The sequence below is a fragment of the Rhinatrema bivittatum genome, chromosome 11, assembly GCF_901001135.1.
Source record: "Rhinatrema bivittatum chromosome 11, aRhiBiv1.1, whole genome shotgun sequence".
Classification (NCBI taxonomy): Eukaryota; Metazoa; Chordata; class Amphibia; order Gymnophiona; family Rhinatrematidae; genus Rhinatrema; species Rhinatrema bivittatum.
Genome location: NC_042625.1, coordinates 54,032,150 through 54,049,895, shown reverse-complemented (window position 1 = coordinate 54,049,895; position 17,746 = coordinate 54,032,150). Strand labels below are relative to the sequence as shown.

The window sequence follows — 17,746 nt, the reverse complement described above, 5'->3', positions numbered from 1 at the left end:
ATTTTATCGCACAGACCCGCATAAAAGCGGACCTAGTAAAGGGGAAAACGCAGTTTGAGGGATGGTGTGATACGGCAGACCGAATTAGAGGAGGCCTCTCTAAAATATATTATATGATTCAGGGATCCTTGGTGGGGAGACCTGCCTACACTCACAAATGGGAAACAGAACTTGGACTCATTCTTGAAGATGAGGAATGGGATCAGATATTTTCCAATACTAAGCGTAGCTCCATTCCACTTCTCTGACTGAGAACGGTTATAAAGTCTTGTTCCGTTGGCATTTTACACCATATAGAATGCATAGAGCGGGTCTCCGTGCGGACGATAAATGTTGGAAGGGGTGTGGTCAGGTGGGCACCTTCCTTCATTTATGGTGGGAATGTGTTAAGGTACAACGATTGTGGAAAGATGTTATGAACTTGATTTTCTGTATTACTCAGCGGGAGGTGCTTCTGACTCCCATTCAGGGGTTACTTAACGTGCTTGTAGAAAGTTCCCATGCTGAGAGTTTGATGATTAACCAATTTTGTATAGCAGCTCGTTGTCTCTTGGCTGGAGTGTGGAATCAACCCCGCATTCCGTCAAAGGATGATTTATACCAGAAACTTGATATTATGAGCGCTATGTATAAGCTAACTGCTCAAAAACGGAATCACCTATCCACTTACCAACGGGTGTGGCAGCCTTACCTTACCTGGAGAGAATCTGCTCTGTCCAATCACACCGGTTTATAATTCAGCCACTTATTCATGCTGGTACTCTATTGTAAGGGCCACTTGCCCCAGTTGCTTGATTTCCCGGATATTTTGGGGATAGCCGGTAGGCTAACAGGTTCGGGGGTGCTCTGCTCTGTTCTCCCTATTGGATGTAAGGATCTGATAATTTGATAATACCTTGCTTCTCCCATTGAGATGTATGATTGCATATGCCATATGCTCCATGTTTTCCACTTTTGTATTTGTATTTTTGATATGCACTGACTGATTGTTCATGTTCTGTATTTCTATTTGAAAATGTTGAATAAAAACTTTACATTACAAAAAAAAAAAAGTCGCAAACCACAAATTTTTCAATTTTATGTGCATAGAATTTATCTAGAAACGTGGACCATCATACCACCCTTGGTTGATTTAGGCAGTAAGCCAAACTTTCAACCACAACGGGTCACATTTAATCATCGGTCCAGTAGAGTCTTTAGTGGCTTGAAATTACTACTTTATTAAATTAATTTTTCTATTTTTCTTTTCTTTTATTGTAAAAATTTTTAATACTGACGGTATTCAGTTAATAAATGCAGGACGGTATTTCCTTACTTGTGCGGAGCGCCGCCGCGCTTCCGAACCTTTGTCTGTAGCGCTGCCGCGCTTTGTAGACGAAAATGCTCAGGGAATTATTTTGAAGAAATAAACTTCCAATTGGAAATAAACTTCCAATTGAGAATGCTCATGCAGTCCGACGTACGTTTCGCGTTTGCGCTGCTTCAGGGACTGGATCCACATCGGAAGGTTATTGTACCCGAACTTGAAAAATGCAAGGTTAATTCCCGCCAAATTCACTCAGCGTTTAATGCCTCAGTATTGGCTCCCGTCCTCTTATCGGCTCCCGTCCTCTTATCGGCTCCTAGTCCTCTTATCGGCAGAACGCCGATAAGAGGACTAGGCGGCTGAACGCGGTATTAAATACCATATGAACTTGACGGGAGCCAATAATGAAAGCTATCTAGCTTATGCACAGGTCAAGCATTTTATAGAAACATAAAAACAGGTGGCTCTCTGCCCAGGTGATAGTCGAACTTCTGCTGCCACCGGACTGCTCTGGGTTGTGCCCTGGCGATTGATGTAAGCCACCATTGTTGCATTGTCAGAGTATTCTCACCGACCTGTCTTGCACCATCGGGAGGAGTGCTTGGAGCGTGAACCGAACTGCTCTGGTTTCCAAGCGATTGATCGACCAGGAGGCCTCCGTGCTGGTCCATTGTCCCTGGACAGCTGTCCCTCGATAAACCGCTCCCCAGCCAGTGAGACTGGCATCGGTGGTCCACCACCATCCAAACAAGGAATCTCCAAATCCATTCCCTGGCGTAAAATTGTGCGGTGAAAGCCACCAAGGAAGACTGGAGCACGCCTTGTCAGTCAGGGGCAGAAGATGAAATTTCTGTGAGAGGGGATTCCATCAGGAGAGCAAGGCTGATTGAAGAGGATGCATATGCGCAAAGGCCCATGGTACTAGATCGAGTGTCTAAGCCATTGAACCCAGTACCTGTAAGTAATCCCAGACCCTGGGTCCAGATAGAGAGCGCAATGACTCCACCTACAACGTGAGCTTGGAAATTCTCTCTTCTGTCAGAAACACCTTCCCCACTCAGAAGAAAGGGATCCGAGGTCTGCTGCAGGCGATCAGGCCTCTCAGGCTCCTGGTGCGGTCTGGAGCTGTCCCTGTTAGCCTTGTGCTGAATTGAGGCCAGAGTCGGGCCTTCCCCCCTCCTAACAGCCAGCCTGTATAGATACCAGCGCAGGAAAGCCGTACATGCACACTGCACCACAAGGCATGATCCCCAGCCTAGATTTACAAACTGCCCTGAAAATGGAACCGCGACAATGTTATAATGTTAAAGGTGGTTTCACGTTACTGTCTATTATATGGAGAGCAGGTGAAGGGGTACCTTCTAAGGGGGGGGGGGGCGGGCAAAGGATCCATTTATAAAGCACATGATGACACAAATGAGAGACTACTGATGCAATGCATTACACAAGTTTTCTGTTTATTAACTAATAAGTACAATGCTGTATGTATCTTCACGGGAGTGTGGTGCTTGTTAAAATTCTTAATAAAATATAAATTTAAAAAAAAAAAAAGAAAGGTCAGGCAGCGAGTCCCAAGGGCCCTCAGAACTTGACTGAGCCGGGGATAAATCTGGCAGGAGATCCTCTCCCCCAACCACCTCAACTTGAGCTGCCGTGAAGGTTTTCAAAATGGGCATCATTCCCACTCATCGGGAACGGGTCAGCCTGAGCTTCCTGCCCAGTGGGCCAATTGCCCATACCACGGGACTTCAACACTGCCCCCGATGCAGCCCCCCCCCCCCCCCCCATTAACCCTCCCCACCAGGGAGGCCATGAATGCACAGACCCGTGCGGGAGAGCAGAACGTAGAGTGCGCCATTAGTCTCTGGGGGAGGCGCTGCTGCGAGAATGAAAATGGAGAGGACTCCGGGAACCAAACAAGCAAGCAGATGCAGCCACCAGCACAGCCTCAGATCGCAAAAGTGTGGATGCAGCCTTCTATAAAAAAATTTTTTTTTTTAAAGAAAGAAAGGAAAAAGGTTACCGGCAAGGCATACAGGCTGCTCCGGATCCGGGCTGGGGGAGGGACTGGACCACTGGTGATCACCCCTGGCGCTTAACTAGAGTGGGGAGCCTCGTGGGGTATCCAACCCCACGCCACTGGACCTACTACCGGGGAGGGGGATGTCCCCACCAGGACCTGCTGCCCCCCCTGCGAAGATTCACCACATCTTTGTCCTGCTTGAGCAAATCTTCCATAACATTTTTTTGTTGCTCTTGAAATCTTGAGATTGGATCAAGACTGCAGGTTTTGCACCACCTCCATCTGCTTAATTGAAAGGGATCCTTAAACTAAGCTTCCCTTGTAAAATCAAGCGCTAAGAGACTAAAGTCAGACCAAATCCAACCCTAAACTCAGCACCTCTATCAGACACTAGGTTTTGCACCTCTGCCATCTGCTGGAGACAGAAAAATACTGGCAGACACTAGGTGGCACCTCACGGGTCTAGGACAGAGTCCGCAACGTCTGTCTCCATCTGCTGGAGGGGAGGCAAAACCCAGCTGTCCTGGACTGATCCGGGTACGTACAGGGAATGTAGGTTTTGCACCACCTCCATCTGCTGGGGACAGAGAAATACCAAAGAGATGCAGGTGGCACACCAGGTTAAGAGGGGGTGCTCTTCAAAGTTTTTTCTCCATTTGCTGGAAGGGAGGCAAAACCCAGCAGTCTGGACTGATCCGGTTATGTACAGGGAAATAAGGCTTTTTGTAGCACTCTGTATCCTTCTTCCCCCCCCCCCATAGGGCTAAAGAATCTCTCTATCAACTAACTGCTGGAGTTTAACTGGCAGAGTTTCAAAATTGCTCTCTAACAGCAGGCCACCCTCTACCCCATGAAGCCAGTGCAGACCTGCAAGATTTGTTCTATGGCTGCTCCTTCCCTTCTTGTATCATCATTTTTTCCCTTTTAGCAATAGTAGCTTTAGCTCATGCAGAAGAGGCATAATGCTATTGCCCCTATTCAAAAGTAAGGTAAAGGTCTCTTTCACTCTACATACACAACTTCCTTCTCTATTCTAAAGTTATAAAATTGGCTTTGGAACAGTTGCATGGCTGTCATTAGAAGTTCTAGGCATGTCAGAATTATATTCATCCCTCATCCTTTCCAGTAGCATCTGTGAGAAATACACCACTAGCAGCATTCATTACTGCATTTCTGATTCCTCTTCTGTGCTGCTTTGACCATCTTCATCCTCCTGTACATCCTCAAAGGAGCAGCTCTGAATAGCGCTCTTGATCAAGCTCCGCTCAGCTGAAAAAGAGATATACAGAGCTGTAGCAATAGTGCAACAAGGTTGTATGGCAGTATTAAGTTATAAAAAGGTCTGTGTATATATCTCAGTTCTGTCAGCAAACCGAACTGCAAAGCTTGGCTCTCCACTGCCAATGAAGTCTACAATTTTTATTATAAAACAGAAGTATTCTTAGTCTTTATAAACACCTGTCACCTCAAAATGAGAAATTCTTACCTGTGTGATGTGTTACTCCCACATCAGACTGCTGGCCCTGCCCAACAAATAAAAGCACTAAGCTAGGCCCAAAATGAGCTGAGAGCAAAGATAAGAACATAAGAAATTGCCATGCTGGGTCAGACCAAGGGTCCATCAAGCCCAGCATCCTGTTTCCAACAGAGGCCAAAAACCAGGCCACAAGAACCTGGCAATTACCCAAACACTAAGAAGAACCCATGCTACTGATGCAATTAATAGCAGTGGCTATTCCCTAAGTATAATTGATTAATAGCCATTAATGGACTTCTCCTCCCAGAACTTATCCAAACTTTTTTTGAACCCAGCTACACTAACTGCACTAACCACCTCCTCTGGCAACAAATTCCAGAGCTTAATTGTGTGTTGAGTAAAAAAGAATTTTCTCCAATTAGTCTTAAATGTGCTACTTGCTATCTTCATGGAATGGATAAGATACCATACAAGGAATGGAATGGATAAGATACCATACAAGGGGATAACAGTGCTCAGCCATCTTAAGTATTATCTAGGTCAAGCACACAGAGGATGGAGGCTCTGGTCTCCCACTCCACCCAGCCTACACAGAGGGCATAGGCTTAAACCCCACGCACAAGGCTGAGACTTATAAACTGCTGCCATCACACATGGAGCCCAATATAGAGAACAAAGAAATGGATTGTGCTGTACCTCAGAGCAACAAAGCAGACATCCCCATTGGACATAGATTTTAAAGGTCAGGCTACTCAGCTTTAAATATTAGTTGTGGATTTAAGAGGAATAAATTGAAGAGGGAGACAGTAAAAAGCCAACTTGCTGAAGATATGCAGTGTGTTTTTCTTCCTTCTGGAAACTGCTTTTAAATAAAAGAGCTTTGTTGGTTTAGCAGAGGGCTGTGTAAAGGCTACCACCTTGCATACAACTGCATGTCCCACTCAGTAGGAATGAGGCAAGAGTGGTAATTGGACTCTTACCAACTGTGACCTTGAATTTTGTTTTTCTTTGTGCTTGCTTTATGTGAAGCTTGTCTACAGGTGATGTGCTGCAATCCTCTGGCTAGAACGGGTTTACCAAGACTGGGGAAATAGGCATGTATTCTTAAATGCAGTCCACCAATTACAAGTGGAAAATGGAGAAAAAAGTATGTTATTTAGCTCAAGAAACCACACCCTTATGGAGTAAAACTGCCCAAAGCCCAGATTTGAGTGGCACATCTAGCAGAATCTGAACTCTGATGCATAACTATAGTGAGGAACTGACTTCCAGGATCTAGACACGTGTTAGTGCCTGAGCCAAGCCCAACCCCAGACAAAGAAGGACACCTATTAACTTCTTTTCCCTGAATGCTGCTCAACCAGTCCAGCAAGAAGGAAGGGTTTATACTGTTTAGTAGCAAAGGATGTACCTTTTTCGACAAATTGAGTTCACCCTGGTGGGGGCTTCAAACTCAGATATATGAAACCCTTCCTCCATTCCTTAAAAAAAAATTTTTCCTTTCTATTTAGATGGGAGGCTGGTTCGGGTCATTATACAGGCTTGTCTGTCTCAGTGAATCATTGTGAGTTGAATTGAGATGACCCACGATTTGTGAGCACTAAAGAAGTTATAGATTTAATGCAAAAAGAATTTACAAAGGGGGAATTGGATGTGAATTGATTAAGTATAGTATAATTTCCCCAAAAAATATTTTTGGTGCTTGTTTATATTTGGTATCTTTCCTTTTTCGACAAGGACATCACTGCTACACAAGAGGGTACAGCACAGGAATTTGACACCATTCTTGGGTCAAAGCAATGGGATGAAACATGGAGAAATTACTTACCTTACGCTTTTTAATATTTTTGTTTTACCCATTTGTCATTTTTTAAATGGTCTAGGTTTAAAATTTTATTTATATACTGATGATATCCCGTTTTTAGTTCCATTTGAAAAATCAGTAGAGGATACATTAGAAATTGTTAAAATTTATATATTATCTTTAAAACAATTACTTCAGCATTTACGCCTAGTTTTAAATATGGACAAAACAGAAATTGTGTTACTTAAACGCAAATGTCATTTTAACAGCATTTCTGCACTGTCTTTAAACGCCAATATAAAAATGTCCCTCTTTTTATACCCGGGATTTAGGGGTAATTATTGATAGCGAGTTTTCTTTTAAAAAAAAACATATTTATTTATTTATTTATTTATTAACTTTTATCTACCGACATTCGTGAAGCACATCATGCCGGTTTACAATGAACTCAGGTGGGAGATACAGTATAACAAAATGACAATAAAACAGTATGAAAAAACTAACGCAAGAGCAAAAACAAACTCAAAACCAAATACAACAAAATAAACAATAAATGGAACCAAGGAATAGAGATTTGAGGGGGGTAGGGGGGAGAGGTATAGATAACAGAGGTAAAAGGGAGGGAATAAAGCGGAAAAGAGGAATGCTATGTACAGATGCCTAATGTACAGGAAACATTTGATTAAATAGGAATAAGGAACAATTGAAACAGGAGGTAATTACTGGGAAGGGTAGGGAGGTGGCTGGGTGTCGAGGATAAAGGGAGGTGGCCAGGGGAGGAGGGGAGGGGATCAGGCGGGCTGAGAGAGAGGGTGAAAGGCCGGGGGGGGGGGGGGGGCGCAGGGTGTCAGGTCGTGCAGAGGGGGGGCTAAGGTGCGGAGATATTAAGTTTGGTTTGTGTCAGGGTAGGCCTGTCGGAATAGCCATGTTTTGACTCCTTTCTTAAAGTTGTGAAAGGATGTCTCTTGGCGTAGGAAGGTGGGGAGGGAGTTCCAGAGGGTGGGGCCAGCGACGGAGAAGGCTCTCCCTCTGGTGTAACATATAACAACTAAGTTGAAAGATGGTTATTTTAAACTGCTAACCCTACGAAAGTAAAGCAATTTTTAAGAGTACAAAGATTTTAGGACTGTTTTACAAACTCTTATCTCTGCTAATTTAGATTACTGTAACTCTTTGCTCCTTAGTTTACCTGCTTCTTGTGTTCGACCGCTTCAGGTTTTACAGAATGCTGCAGCGCGAATTCTGACAGGCAAACGAAAGTGTGATCACATTACCCCTACTTTGATTAAATTACATTGGCTTCTGATCCACTATCGTGTTCAATATAAAGTTGCCTGTTTAATCCATAATGTTATATACAGAGAACATACTGAATGGCTTAATACATCCTTGCGCCTTCATATACCACAGAGAGAGACTTGAGATCCGCCAACAAGGGTCTCTTATCAGTACCTACCAACAAATCAGCAAGGCTCAGCCAGGTTAGAGATCGTGTTTTATCCATTGCGGGAACAAAATTATGGAACTCTTTACCAACACACTTGAGCCTGTCCTCAGACAAAAAGCAATTCGAGTCTGAATTAAAAAGACTTAGTTGTTTAAATGTGCATTTACAGAATATGAAGCATCAGTAATGAACACCAAGTAATAGATCCAAGCTGCAAAACTCCAGACGATTTGATTCGCTGAACTAAGAACCTCCTATATTTTACTTTGTTTTAGTATGTCATGTTCTTTGTTTTAGTTTTATTTATAGATACGATTTGAGTTTGCTCAGAATTAATTTTACGTGATTTTATCTTTTCCTTTAACAGCTAATTTTGCATTCTCTTTTGTAGTGTTAGCTGTTACCACATTATAAAACATTGTATTTCTGTATTTGTTTTGAACTTTGTAAACTGTTGTGACGGTACATCTGATGTAACGGTATATAAATGACAATAAACTAAACCCTGATAATTTCGTTTTCCTTAGTGTAGACAAATGGACTCAGGACCAATGGGTATAGTGTACTCCTGATAGCAGTTGGAGATGGATAAGATTTCAGTCTGACATCAGCACTACATATAACCCTGCAGGAAGCTCTGCTCTTCAGTATTCTCCTCAAAAAAACAATAGTGGATATATGAGTGTTTGGATAACTTGATTAACTTGAACTAGTTGACGTGAATTGTAGCTGGAGACCGCCAGTGTCGTCAACCGAGAAATGCCAAACACTCTAAGTATGGGTGTCTTGACTGGGGGTAAGTCTGGCTTACCCGTGCTTGTCTTGCTCTTGGGGATGGTCACCTGAGGGTTCCGTATTTTGAGGCAGCTGTGGGCGGGATACTGAGTCCATCTATCTACACTAAGGAAAATGAAATTATTAGGGAAGTAATTTCTCCATTTCCTAGCATGTAGCAGATGGATTCAAGTCCAACGGGATACACAAAAGCTATTCCCGAACCGGGTGGGAGGCTGCCCGTGGCCCACTTAGTACTGCCCTTGTGAATGCTGTGTCCTCCCTGGCCTGAACATCCAGGAGGTAGAACCGTGAGAAGGTGTGAATGGAGGACCACATCGCCGCCAGACAGATCTCGGCAGGTGACAGCATCTTGGTTTCTGCCCAGGACACTGCCTGGGCCCTTGTGGAATGGGTCTTGACTTGTAGAGGTGGAGGCTTGCCTGCCTCTACGTATGCCGCCTTGATTACTTCTTTGATCCTGTGAGCTATGGTTGCCCACGAGGCTGCTTCCCCTTGTTACTTCCTGCTGTGAAGGATGAATAGGTGGTCCATCTTTCGTACGGATTCTGATCTTTCCAGGTAGCAGACTAGGAGCTTGCCAATGTTAAGATGACGTAGGCGGTGTGAGTCTTCAGAGTCCTTATGCTCGTCTGGAGATGGCAGCGAGATGGTTTGATTTAAATGGAAATGAGAAACCACCTTTGGAAGGAAGGAGGGAACAGTGTGTAGCTGTATGGATCCCGGTGTGAATCTGAGGAACGGTTCCTGGCAGGATAGAGCTTGAAGTTCAGAGATGCGACTGGCTGAACATACTGCCACTAGGAACGCAGTCTTCAAGGTCAGGAGCCGTAGGGACAGACCGCGTGTAGGTCCCAAGGAAGCTCCCGCTAAGAAGTAGAGTACTAGATTGAGATTCCATAGGGGTACCGGCCACTTTAGTAGTGGTCGGATTTGCTTGACCCCTCAAGAAGCGGGAATCTTCTGGATGGGAAGATAGACTGATGCCGTCCACTTTGGCTCTGAAGCAGGCCAGCACGGCCAGTTGAACCTTGATGGAGTTGAGAGACAACTTCTTCTTCAGGCAGTCCTGCAGGAATTCCAGGATCATGGGAATTTTGACTGCCTGTGGGAGGATGCCGCAGTCTTCACACCAGGCTTTGAATATTCTCCATATTCGTATGTAAGTTAAAGATGTGGAAAACTTGAATGCTCGGAGCAAGGTGTCAATTACTGCCCTCAAGTATCCGCTCTTATGCAGGCAAGTCCTCTCAATGGCCAGACCGTAAGAGAGAATAGAGTTGGGTCTTCGTGGAGGATCGATCCTTGCTGGAGCAGGTCCCTGTGTGGAGGTAGACACAGGGGGTTCCCCGCCAGAAGTCTTCGCATGTCTGCATATTACGGCCTTCTTGGCCAGTCCAGGCCACTAGAAGTACTAGCCCCCTGTGGTGTTCTATCTTGCAGATGATCCCGCCCAGTAGTGGCCATGGAGGAAAGGCGTACAGCAGGTCTTCCTGTGGCCAGGTTTGGACGAGGGCATCGATCCCCTGGGATTGAGGGTCTCGTTGCGACGGAAGAACCTGGTACTTGGGCGTTGGACCGGATTGCCAGAAGATCCATGGCTGGGATTCGCCAGCAGTCTATTATCAACTGGAAGGCTGTGATTGATAGCCTCCATTCCCCTGGGTCTAGACGGTCTCTGCTGAGGTAATCCGCAGTGACGTTGTCTTTTCCCGCGATGTGGGCGGCAGAGATCCCTTGCAGGTTTGCTTCCACCCACGTCATTAGGGTGTCTATTTCCATGAATACCTGTTGGCTTCTGGTTCCTCCCTGGCGGTTGATGTATGCTACTGTTGTGGCATTGTCGACACGACTGACAGCTTCTCTTCTGAGCTTGTGACTGAATTGTAGGCAGGCTAGTCTGACTGCCTGGGCTTCCAGTTGGTTGATGTTCCATCCTGACTCTTCCTTGTCCCATTGCCCCTGGGCCGTCAATTCCTGACAGTGGGCTCCCCACCCTCGTAAGCTTGCATCCGTGGTGAGCAAGACCCAGGTCGGTGGGAATAGTCTTACTCCCTTGCTCAGATGATCTTCTTGTAGCCACCATAGGAGCTGGGTCCGTACCTCCGCTGGCAACTGGAGGCGGACGGTGTAGTCCTGGGACATTGGGTTCCATTGTGAGAGTAGGACACACTGTAGTGGTCACATGTGGGCCCTTGCCCATGGTACGACTTCTAGGGTTAATGTCATGAGACCTAGTCCCATACCGTGGGGCGAACGCCATTAAATAGTTCTCTCAGCTGGTCCATCAATTTCCTTCTCCTTGTAACAGGAAGGACGACCTTGTCCTGTTGGGTGTCGAACCGGACTCCCAGGTATTCTAGAGATTGGGAGGGCTGCAGGCAGCTCTTGGTTGTGTTGATGACCCACCCAAGGTTTTGCAGAAGGTTCTTGACTCTGGAAGTCACCTGATGGCTTTCATCTGGAGATTTTGCTCTGATCAGCCAATCGTCCAGGTACGGGTGTACGAGGATGCCTTCTTTCCTCAGTGTCGCTGTCATTACCACCATGATTTTGGTGAACGTCCGAGGGGCAGTGGCTAGTCCGAAGGGTAGCACTCTGAACTGGTAGTGGTGTTCCATGATCGCGAAACATAGGAAGTGTTTGTGGTCGTGATGAACCGGGATGTGCAGATAGGCGTCTGACAGATCCAGGGAGGTCAGGAATTCTCCCGGCTGTACTGCCCTTATGACCGAACATAGGGTTTCCATGCGGAAGTGTGGTACCCTCAGGTAGCGGTTGACAGACTTGAGGTCCAAGATGGGCCGGAACGTTCCCTCTTTCTTGGGGACGATAAAATAGATGGAATAGTGCCCAGTATTTTGTTGGTGCTTGGGCACCAGTGTTTTAGCCTCTAGGAAGAGCAATTTTGTCGGTGTGGTTTCCACTGCCATCCTCTTGGAGGGGGATTTCACAAATTTGTTTGGAGGGATGCTGTGGAAGTCTAGATAGTATCCCTCTCAAATGATGGTAAGGACCCACTTGTCCGACGCTATCTCGACCCATCTTCAATAGAATAGGGCAAGCCTGCCCCCTATGGCTTCTTCCTGTGGATGGGTCTGATTCTCATTGTGGGGTGCGGCTGGGGCCTGGACCTGAGCGGGCTCCCCTCTTGTTGTGTTTGTTCTGAAAGGACTGGCCCCTGCCTGCGGAGCGAGGCGCTTGGTATGTATTCTTGTACAGTCTAAAGTGCTGTGATCCTCTGCCCTTGGATGTTTGGGGAGAGGGACGATGATTTCTTTTGTTCTTGTCCTCCAGTAGCCGAGATACTAGGGATTCGCCCCATTTGTCAGCTAACTTCTCCAGTTCGCTTCCGAACAGGAGGGCTCCTTTAAAGGGCATTCTTGTGAGCTTAGTCTTGGAGGTCGCATATGCTGACCAGCTTCGGAGCCAGAGTTGCCTTCTGGCTGCCACAATGGATGAGACTGAGGGGTGCACCAGGTCGGACGTCGCATCCGTGAGGAAGGATATCGCAGGTTCTAATGTTTCGACGGGTGAGGTGGAGTTCCTGGCGAATAAGCAGGCACGTGTCACCACAGCACAGCAGGCAGCGATCTGTAGTGACATAGCTACTGCATCAAATGACTTAGTTTTTGGGTACTTGCCAGGTTCTTATGGCCTGGATTGTCCACTGTTGGAAACAGGATGCTGGGCTTGATGGACCCTTGGTCTGACCCAGTATGGCATTTTCTTATGTTCTTAATGACTGTTTAAGGATGGATTCCTGACATCTGTCCTGGGGGTCCTTGAGTGCCGCTCCTCCTTAGACTGGAATGGTAGTGCGCTTTATGACAGCGCAGACCATGGTGTCCACTTTGGGGAAACACCAGGAGTTCATTGGCTGAGGGATCCAGTGGGTATAGGGCTTGTCCCCTTTTGAAACTGGCCTCCGGAGCATTCCATTCCAGGTCGATCAGTCATTGTACGGCTTTGAGCAACAGGAAATGGCGTGAGGCCTGATGGAGCCCGACCAGAAGAGGGTTAGTCTTTGGTTCCGCTGTGGCGCTTGTGCTTGGGATTGCCAGTTCCTTCAGGCTCAGAGACACGAGGTCTAGTAACTAGTCTCTGGAGAAGAAACGCATCATGGTACGGTATGGTTCTGTTCCTGGAGGGATTTCTCCTTCCTCCAGGGAGTCTGGTTCTTCCTCAGAGGTGTCCGTGTCCCCTAAGAGGAGGCTTTTGTCCGGAGGGAGCACGTCTCGGGGAGGCTGAGAGGGGCCTGGAAGGTTTTGGTCTTCTGGTGGAGGCTGTGCTGTGTCACAGATTGTGCCTGGACAAAGGTTTGCAGTCCTTTGAAGAATTCTACCCAGGAAAAGGTTCCTGGGTCCATATTGAAGCCAGTGGCGTTCCGAGGGGCCCAACTGAGAAGGGGCCGAGCTAGGGATACTCTCGTTGGTGGAGCTGGATTCCTCTACTGGCCGGGGGGGGGGGGGGGGGGGCCTTCCTGGTTCCCCCAGGGTCGCCTCGCACTGTAGGCACAGGGCAGAGTCCTCCTCGTGTTGCGCAGCTCTTAGGTGGCAGGCTGGGCAGAGGACTTGTGTCTTGGCTTTCTTGGCCGATGGCGCCATGGTTTGGATGCGTAGGGTCGTTCAAGACTGGTCTGTGCATTTATGTGTGTACACCGAGCAGCTTAGATGTGCGCACCGCTGTACGCACAGGCACCATTGAGTGCGCCGCTGTGCGCCTGGCACAAATGCGCACAAATAGGTTATGCGTCCGGCTCGCCACTGTGCGCACGGCTCAGTTAAGCGGACAGTCCGGCAATTGAGGGGGAGAAATGGCACCAATGACCACATGGACAAGATGGTAACCCCCCCGGGTCTCCACGTGGGAGGACCCTCATATCGGGCTGATCAACCCGATAGGACAGACGCTCTGACGACAGCAGATGTGGCTATCTGAGCCTGGGAGACCAGAGACTTTAAGAAAGTTTTCTATCTTACCTTGTCTCGGCGTTTCCCGGTCTCTGGCCGGGCAGTCTCCAGCTGCGGGGAGAGAGGAAAAAGTACCTTCACCGCCGCCTCTCAGCCACTCCCATTCCTGGGGGTGGAGTCCATGCCGGGAACCAGCTACCGCACCGAGGCTTTCCTCTGAGGGATCTCAGAAATCACCTCAGGAATTCTGGGGGGGGGGGGGGGGGAACACCCTTAGGTATCACCACAGGAGAGCAGGGCCCATCTGTAGAGGGAAGATTTCTTCTAACGCTGTGCAAGCATGTGTATGGTCCCGAACTGCTAAGGAGACGGAGGAATACTGAACAGCAGAGCTTCCTGCACGGGTATATGTAGGGCTGACGTCAGATTGAAATCTGACTCCGTCTCCAACTGCTATCAGGAGCACACTATACTCATTGGTCCTGAGCCTCTGCTACATGCTAGGAAAAATTTTTTTTTTTAATAAGGGACAGTTAAAACCTCTAAATAGGAGGTAATGCTCCAGGATAAAATCCAACTAAAAAGAGAGAATGTAGTACAAACCTATTTCTTCCTTTCTGGAAAGAGACTGAAGAACACCTTCTCTGCAAGGTTTCTGTTCCAGTGATACTTTTACTACCTAAGTACGAAGTCTAAACATTATAATATTAGGTTCTTATGATTAGAAATGCCTGGCTAAATTCTTACCCTGCTTCGTAGTGTTTTGTAGTAAATGGAGGAGCTGCTTCTGGTTATACCGAATTAGGTACTTCTGACATGTCCGTACAGTTCCTGCCAAGCAAGGGAGAAAGCAATGATGAAGAGCTGAGTAGTCTTGCATCTCGCTCTCAGGCAGCAAAGAAAAAAAGGGAACATAAGTTTTCAGGTTATGGGAAGTGATAGGACCATTAAGACAGCCCAGCAAACATTAACACACCAGGCTAGGTTACAGTGGTATCTGGTGACAGTTATACTTTATTGTATTTTAAGCCAGGTTGGTTGGTATCTTTTTGTAAACCACTTTGGTTACATTATATAATAACATAAGAACTTAAGAAATTGCCATGCTGGGTCAGACCAAGGGTCCATCAAGCCCAGCATCCTGTTTCCAACAGAGGCCAAAACCAGGCCACAAGAACCTGGCAATCACCCAAACACTAAGAAGATCCCATGCTTCTGATGCAATAGCAGTGGCTATTCCCCCTAAGTAAAATTGATTAATAGCCATTAATGGACTTCTCCTCCAAAAACTTATCCAACCCTTTTTTGAACCCAGCTACACTAACTGCACTAACCACATCCTCTGGCAACAAATTCCAGAGCTTTATTGTGCATTGAGTGAAAAAGAATTTTCTCCGATTAGTCTTAAATGTGCTACTTGCTATATTGATTAAGGATGATATCTAAATAAAAATTATATACTGAAATAGTCAAAGAGGCTGTTTAGATTATAAGAGTCAAGTGAAGGGCATTGTTAGACTGTTCAAAACTCTCAAATTCTATAGGGATCTCACTCCAGGAGGGTGCAAATGCCCACTAAGGTTCAAGGATAGTAGACCTCACCACCTTTACAGGAAAGTTTTTTTTTTTTGTTTTTTTAACTCAAAAGCTCTTCTGCAATCTCTCTTAAGATAATGTTGACGAGAACCAGTCCCTGCAGCACACTTATAGTAATGTCCCTTTCCTCGGAGTGACCTCAATTTACCACTATCCTTTTGTTGCCTCCCACTCAACTAGTTTCTAACCCAGTTAGTCACTTTAGAGCCCATACTGATGTCAGTTGCTTTATTTACAGGTCACCTATGCAGAATTATGTCAAAGGCATTATGGAAATCTACAGGGGTGGGTAAGAGTATGGGGCAAGGGGGTGGCCTGCTTGTTACAGCGGTTGCTACCCCTATTGAGCTGGATGTCACTTGGATGCAGATATGGAGCTGCTCTCTAAATTGGTGGTAGGGTGGAGGGGAATTAGGGCTGGAGGGTACTGGAAGCCAATAGTAACAGGTGGGAGAGAAAAAGGGAAAAAAAATGGATAAACTGCGTAGCTTGCTGGGCAGACTTGATGGGCCGTTTGGTCTTCTTCTGCCGTCATTTCTATGTACATACATTCTATCTAATGCTCTACTCTGATCCAACACTCTGGTCACCTAGTCAAAGAAATTGATCAGATTCAACTGATAATACCTATCTTTCATAAAAGCTTATTGCTTGAGATCTTGTCTCTTGGATTCTGGAAACTGCACTAACCTCCGTTTTAGCAGCAATTCAGAAATTTACTCACCAGAGCGATCAGAGTAACCAGTCTGAAGTGCCCAGCCTCCTCTTTACTTCTACTTCTGTGACTAATAATAATAGGCTCCAGCCCTACTCCAGATTCTAAAAAAGCACTGAAAGGTCTGTGAGCAAAGCTACTGGAGCATCTCTGAATACCTTCAAATGTATCCCACCCTGCCCTATTACTTACCCTTTGTTTAGTTAGCTCCTCATAAACTTACTTTTCTGAAAGTAGATTTGAAGTTTACCTCACTTCTAATCCCATTTATGTTTTTTCATCTGATCCTGCTCCTAACCCTTCCACAGTAAACACTGAACAGAAATATTAAGCAAATTTTGCTTTTTCTTCCTTAGCCTATACATAGTCCTCCCCTTCACCTTGAGTTTCACAATGCTACTTTTGTAGTTCTTCCTATCATTAACAGATTTACAAAAAAGAAAAAAAAAGGTCTTGTCCCCCCGTTTTATGGTGTTTGCTGTTTTTTCTTCTATTTGCATCTTCATTTTGACTACTTTCCCAGTTTCTCTTAACTTAAAACCCCACATAACAAAGCAGGACGTCTTGAGATAGCAAAGTTTAGACGATGACGCCAATACGATGGGGTATTACACCCAAGATAGAAATTCTGACCGGAACACCACCTTGGATTCTTGTCAGGCAGCTTCCTGACCCACCTGCCACATGCAGCGTGTGGAAGAAACAAGAGTAACGCTGGCCCCGGCTCTCCAGGTAGGTGATAAAAGGAAGCGATGACCAGAGGAGCTGGTAGAAATCTTTGCGGCAGCGGAGGAGCACAATCCCGGTGTAAGCGTTCACATACTTTACTACAAGGAAAGCAAAGGCGCCGATCAGAGTGGCAAAGCCCATCCCGCAACAGCAGCAACCGCACTTCCCTCCCATCTACCTGTGAAGGACACCGAGCAGCAGGCAGCCCCGAAGTCTCCATGGGCTCGGGCTATGGCTTCTTTCAGCGTATGCAGCAACAGCCCTTGGTTTATGTTTTGCCGACAGAGAGGATCGTCCACAACGATCTCACAGAGCAAATATCTAATTAAAATAGGAGACTCCGGTCAGCTGGGACACAAACAAAAACCTCAGCCAGAACCGCATTGGGTTTCCGGCGCTTACCTGCTTTTATACCTCACCATGTTGCGTCTACTGTAGCATTCTTACTACACGGCTGCCATTTTAAAGCGGGTCGGGCGCGCTGATTCTACGTCATTTCTGGTGGAGTATTAGGTTGCTCTTTTATGACGCCACTGGCTGGCGTTCGGAACCGAATGCTCCTCTCTCTAGTAAAGAAAGCCAAAGATGTTTATGGTCTATTGGCGACATTCCTTGTGCCGCTCTTCCTCTACAGTACAGGGCTGGGTGGGTTTCCACATATCTGAGGAGGTTGTCCATCGAACAGGCTGAATCCTGGGCTTGTCCCAGTGCATGCATTGAGTTGTACCTGGGTCTACTGTTGCTACAAAACACTACAGAAGTGTTATTAACACTAAAGATAGGCTCTGATTCTGTCATACCAATTTTGAAAGAGTTAAATTAACTCCCAGTTAAGACTAGAATCAAAATTTAATTCAGCATGTTTATTCTGTTTTCTGCAGCTGGTCAGCACTTGAGAACAGATTAAGATAGAGTACTATTACAGGTTAGGAGGCTTACCT

The 17,746-nt window shown here is 46.2% G+C and overlaps 1 protein-coding gene across 1 annotated transcript; it reads right to left on the bottom strand.

The window, feature by feature from the left end:
* Nucleotides 1-4,067: 4,067 nt before the first annotated feature.
* POP5 (POP5 homolog, ribonuclease P/MRP subunit) lies at nucleotides 4,068-17,353 on the bottom strand. Its single transcript, XM_029571437.1, has 5 exons — nucleotides 17,208-17,353; nucleotides 16,984-17,126; nucleotides 16,754-16,903; nucleotides 14,513-14,596; nucleotides 4,068-4,598 (listed from the first exon to the last, which is right to left on the bottom strand). The coding sequence occupies exons 1-5, from the start codon at nucleotides 17,225-17,227 to the stop codon at nucleotides 4,492-4,494; spliced, it is 504 nt and encodes a 167-aa protein (XP_029427297.1). The 5' UTR covers nucleotides 17,228-17,353; the 3' UTR covers nucleotides 4,068-4,491.
* Nucleotides 17,354-17,746: the final 393 nt, after the last annotated feature.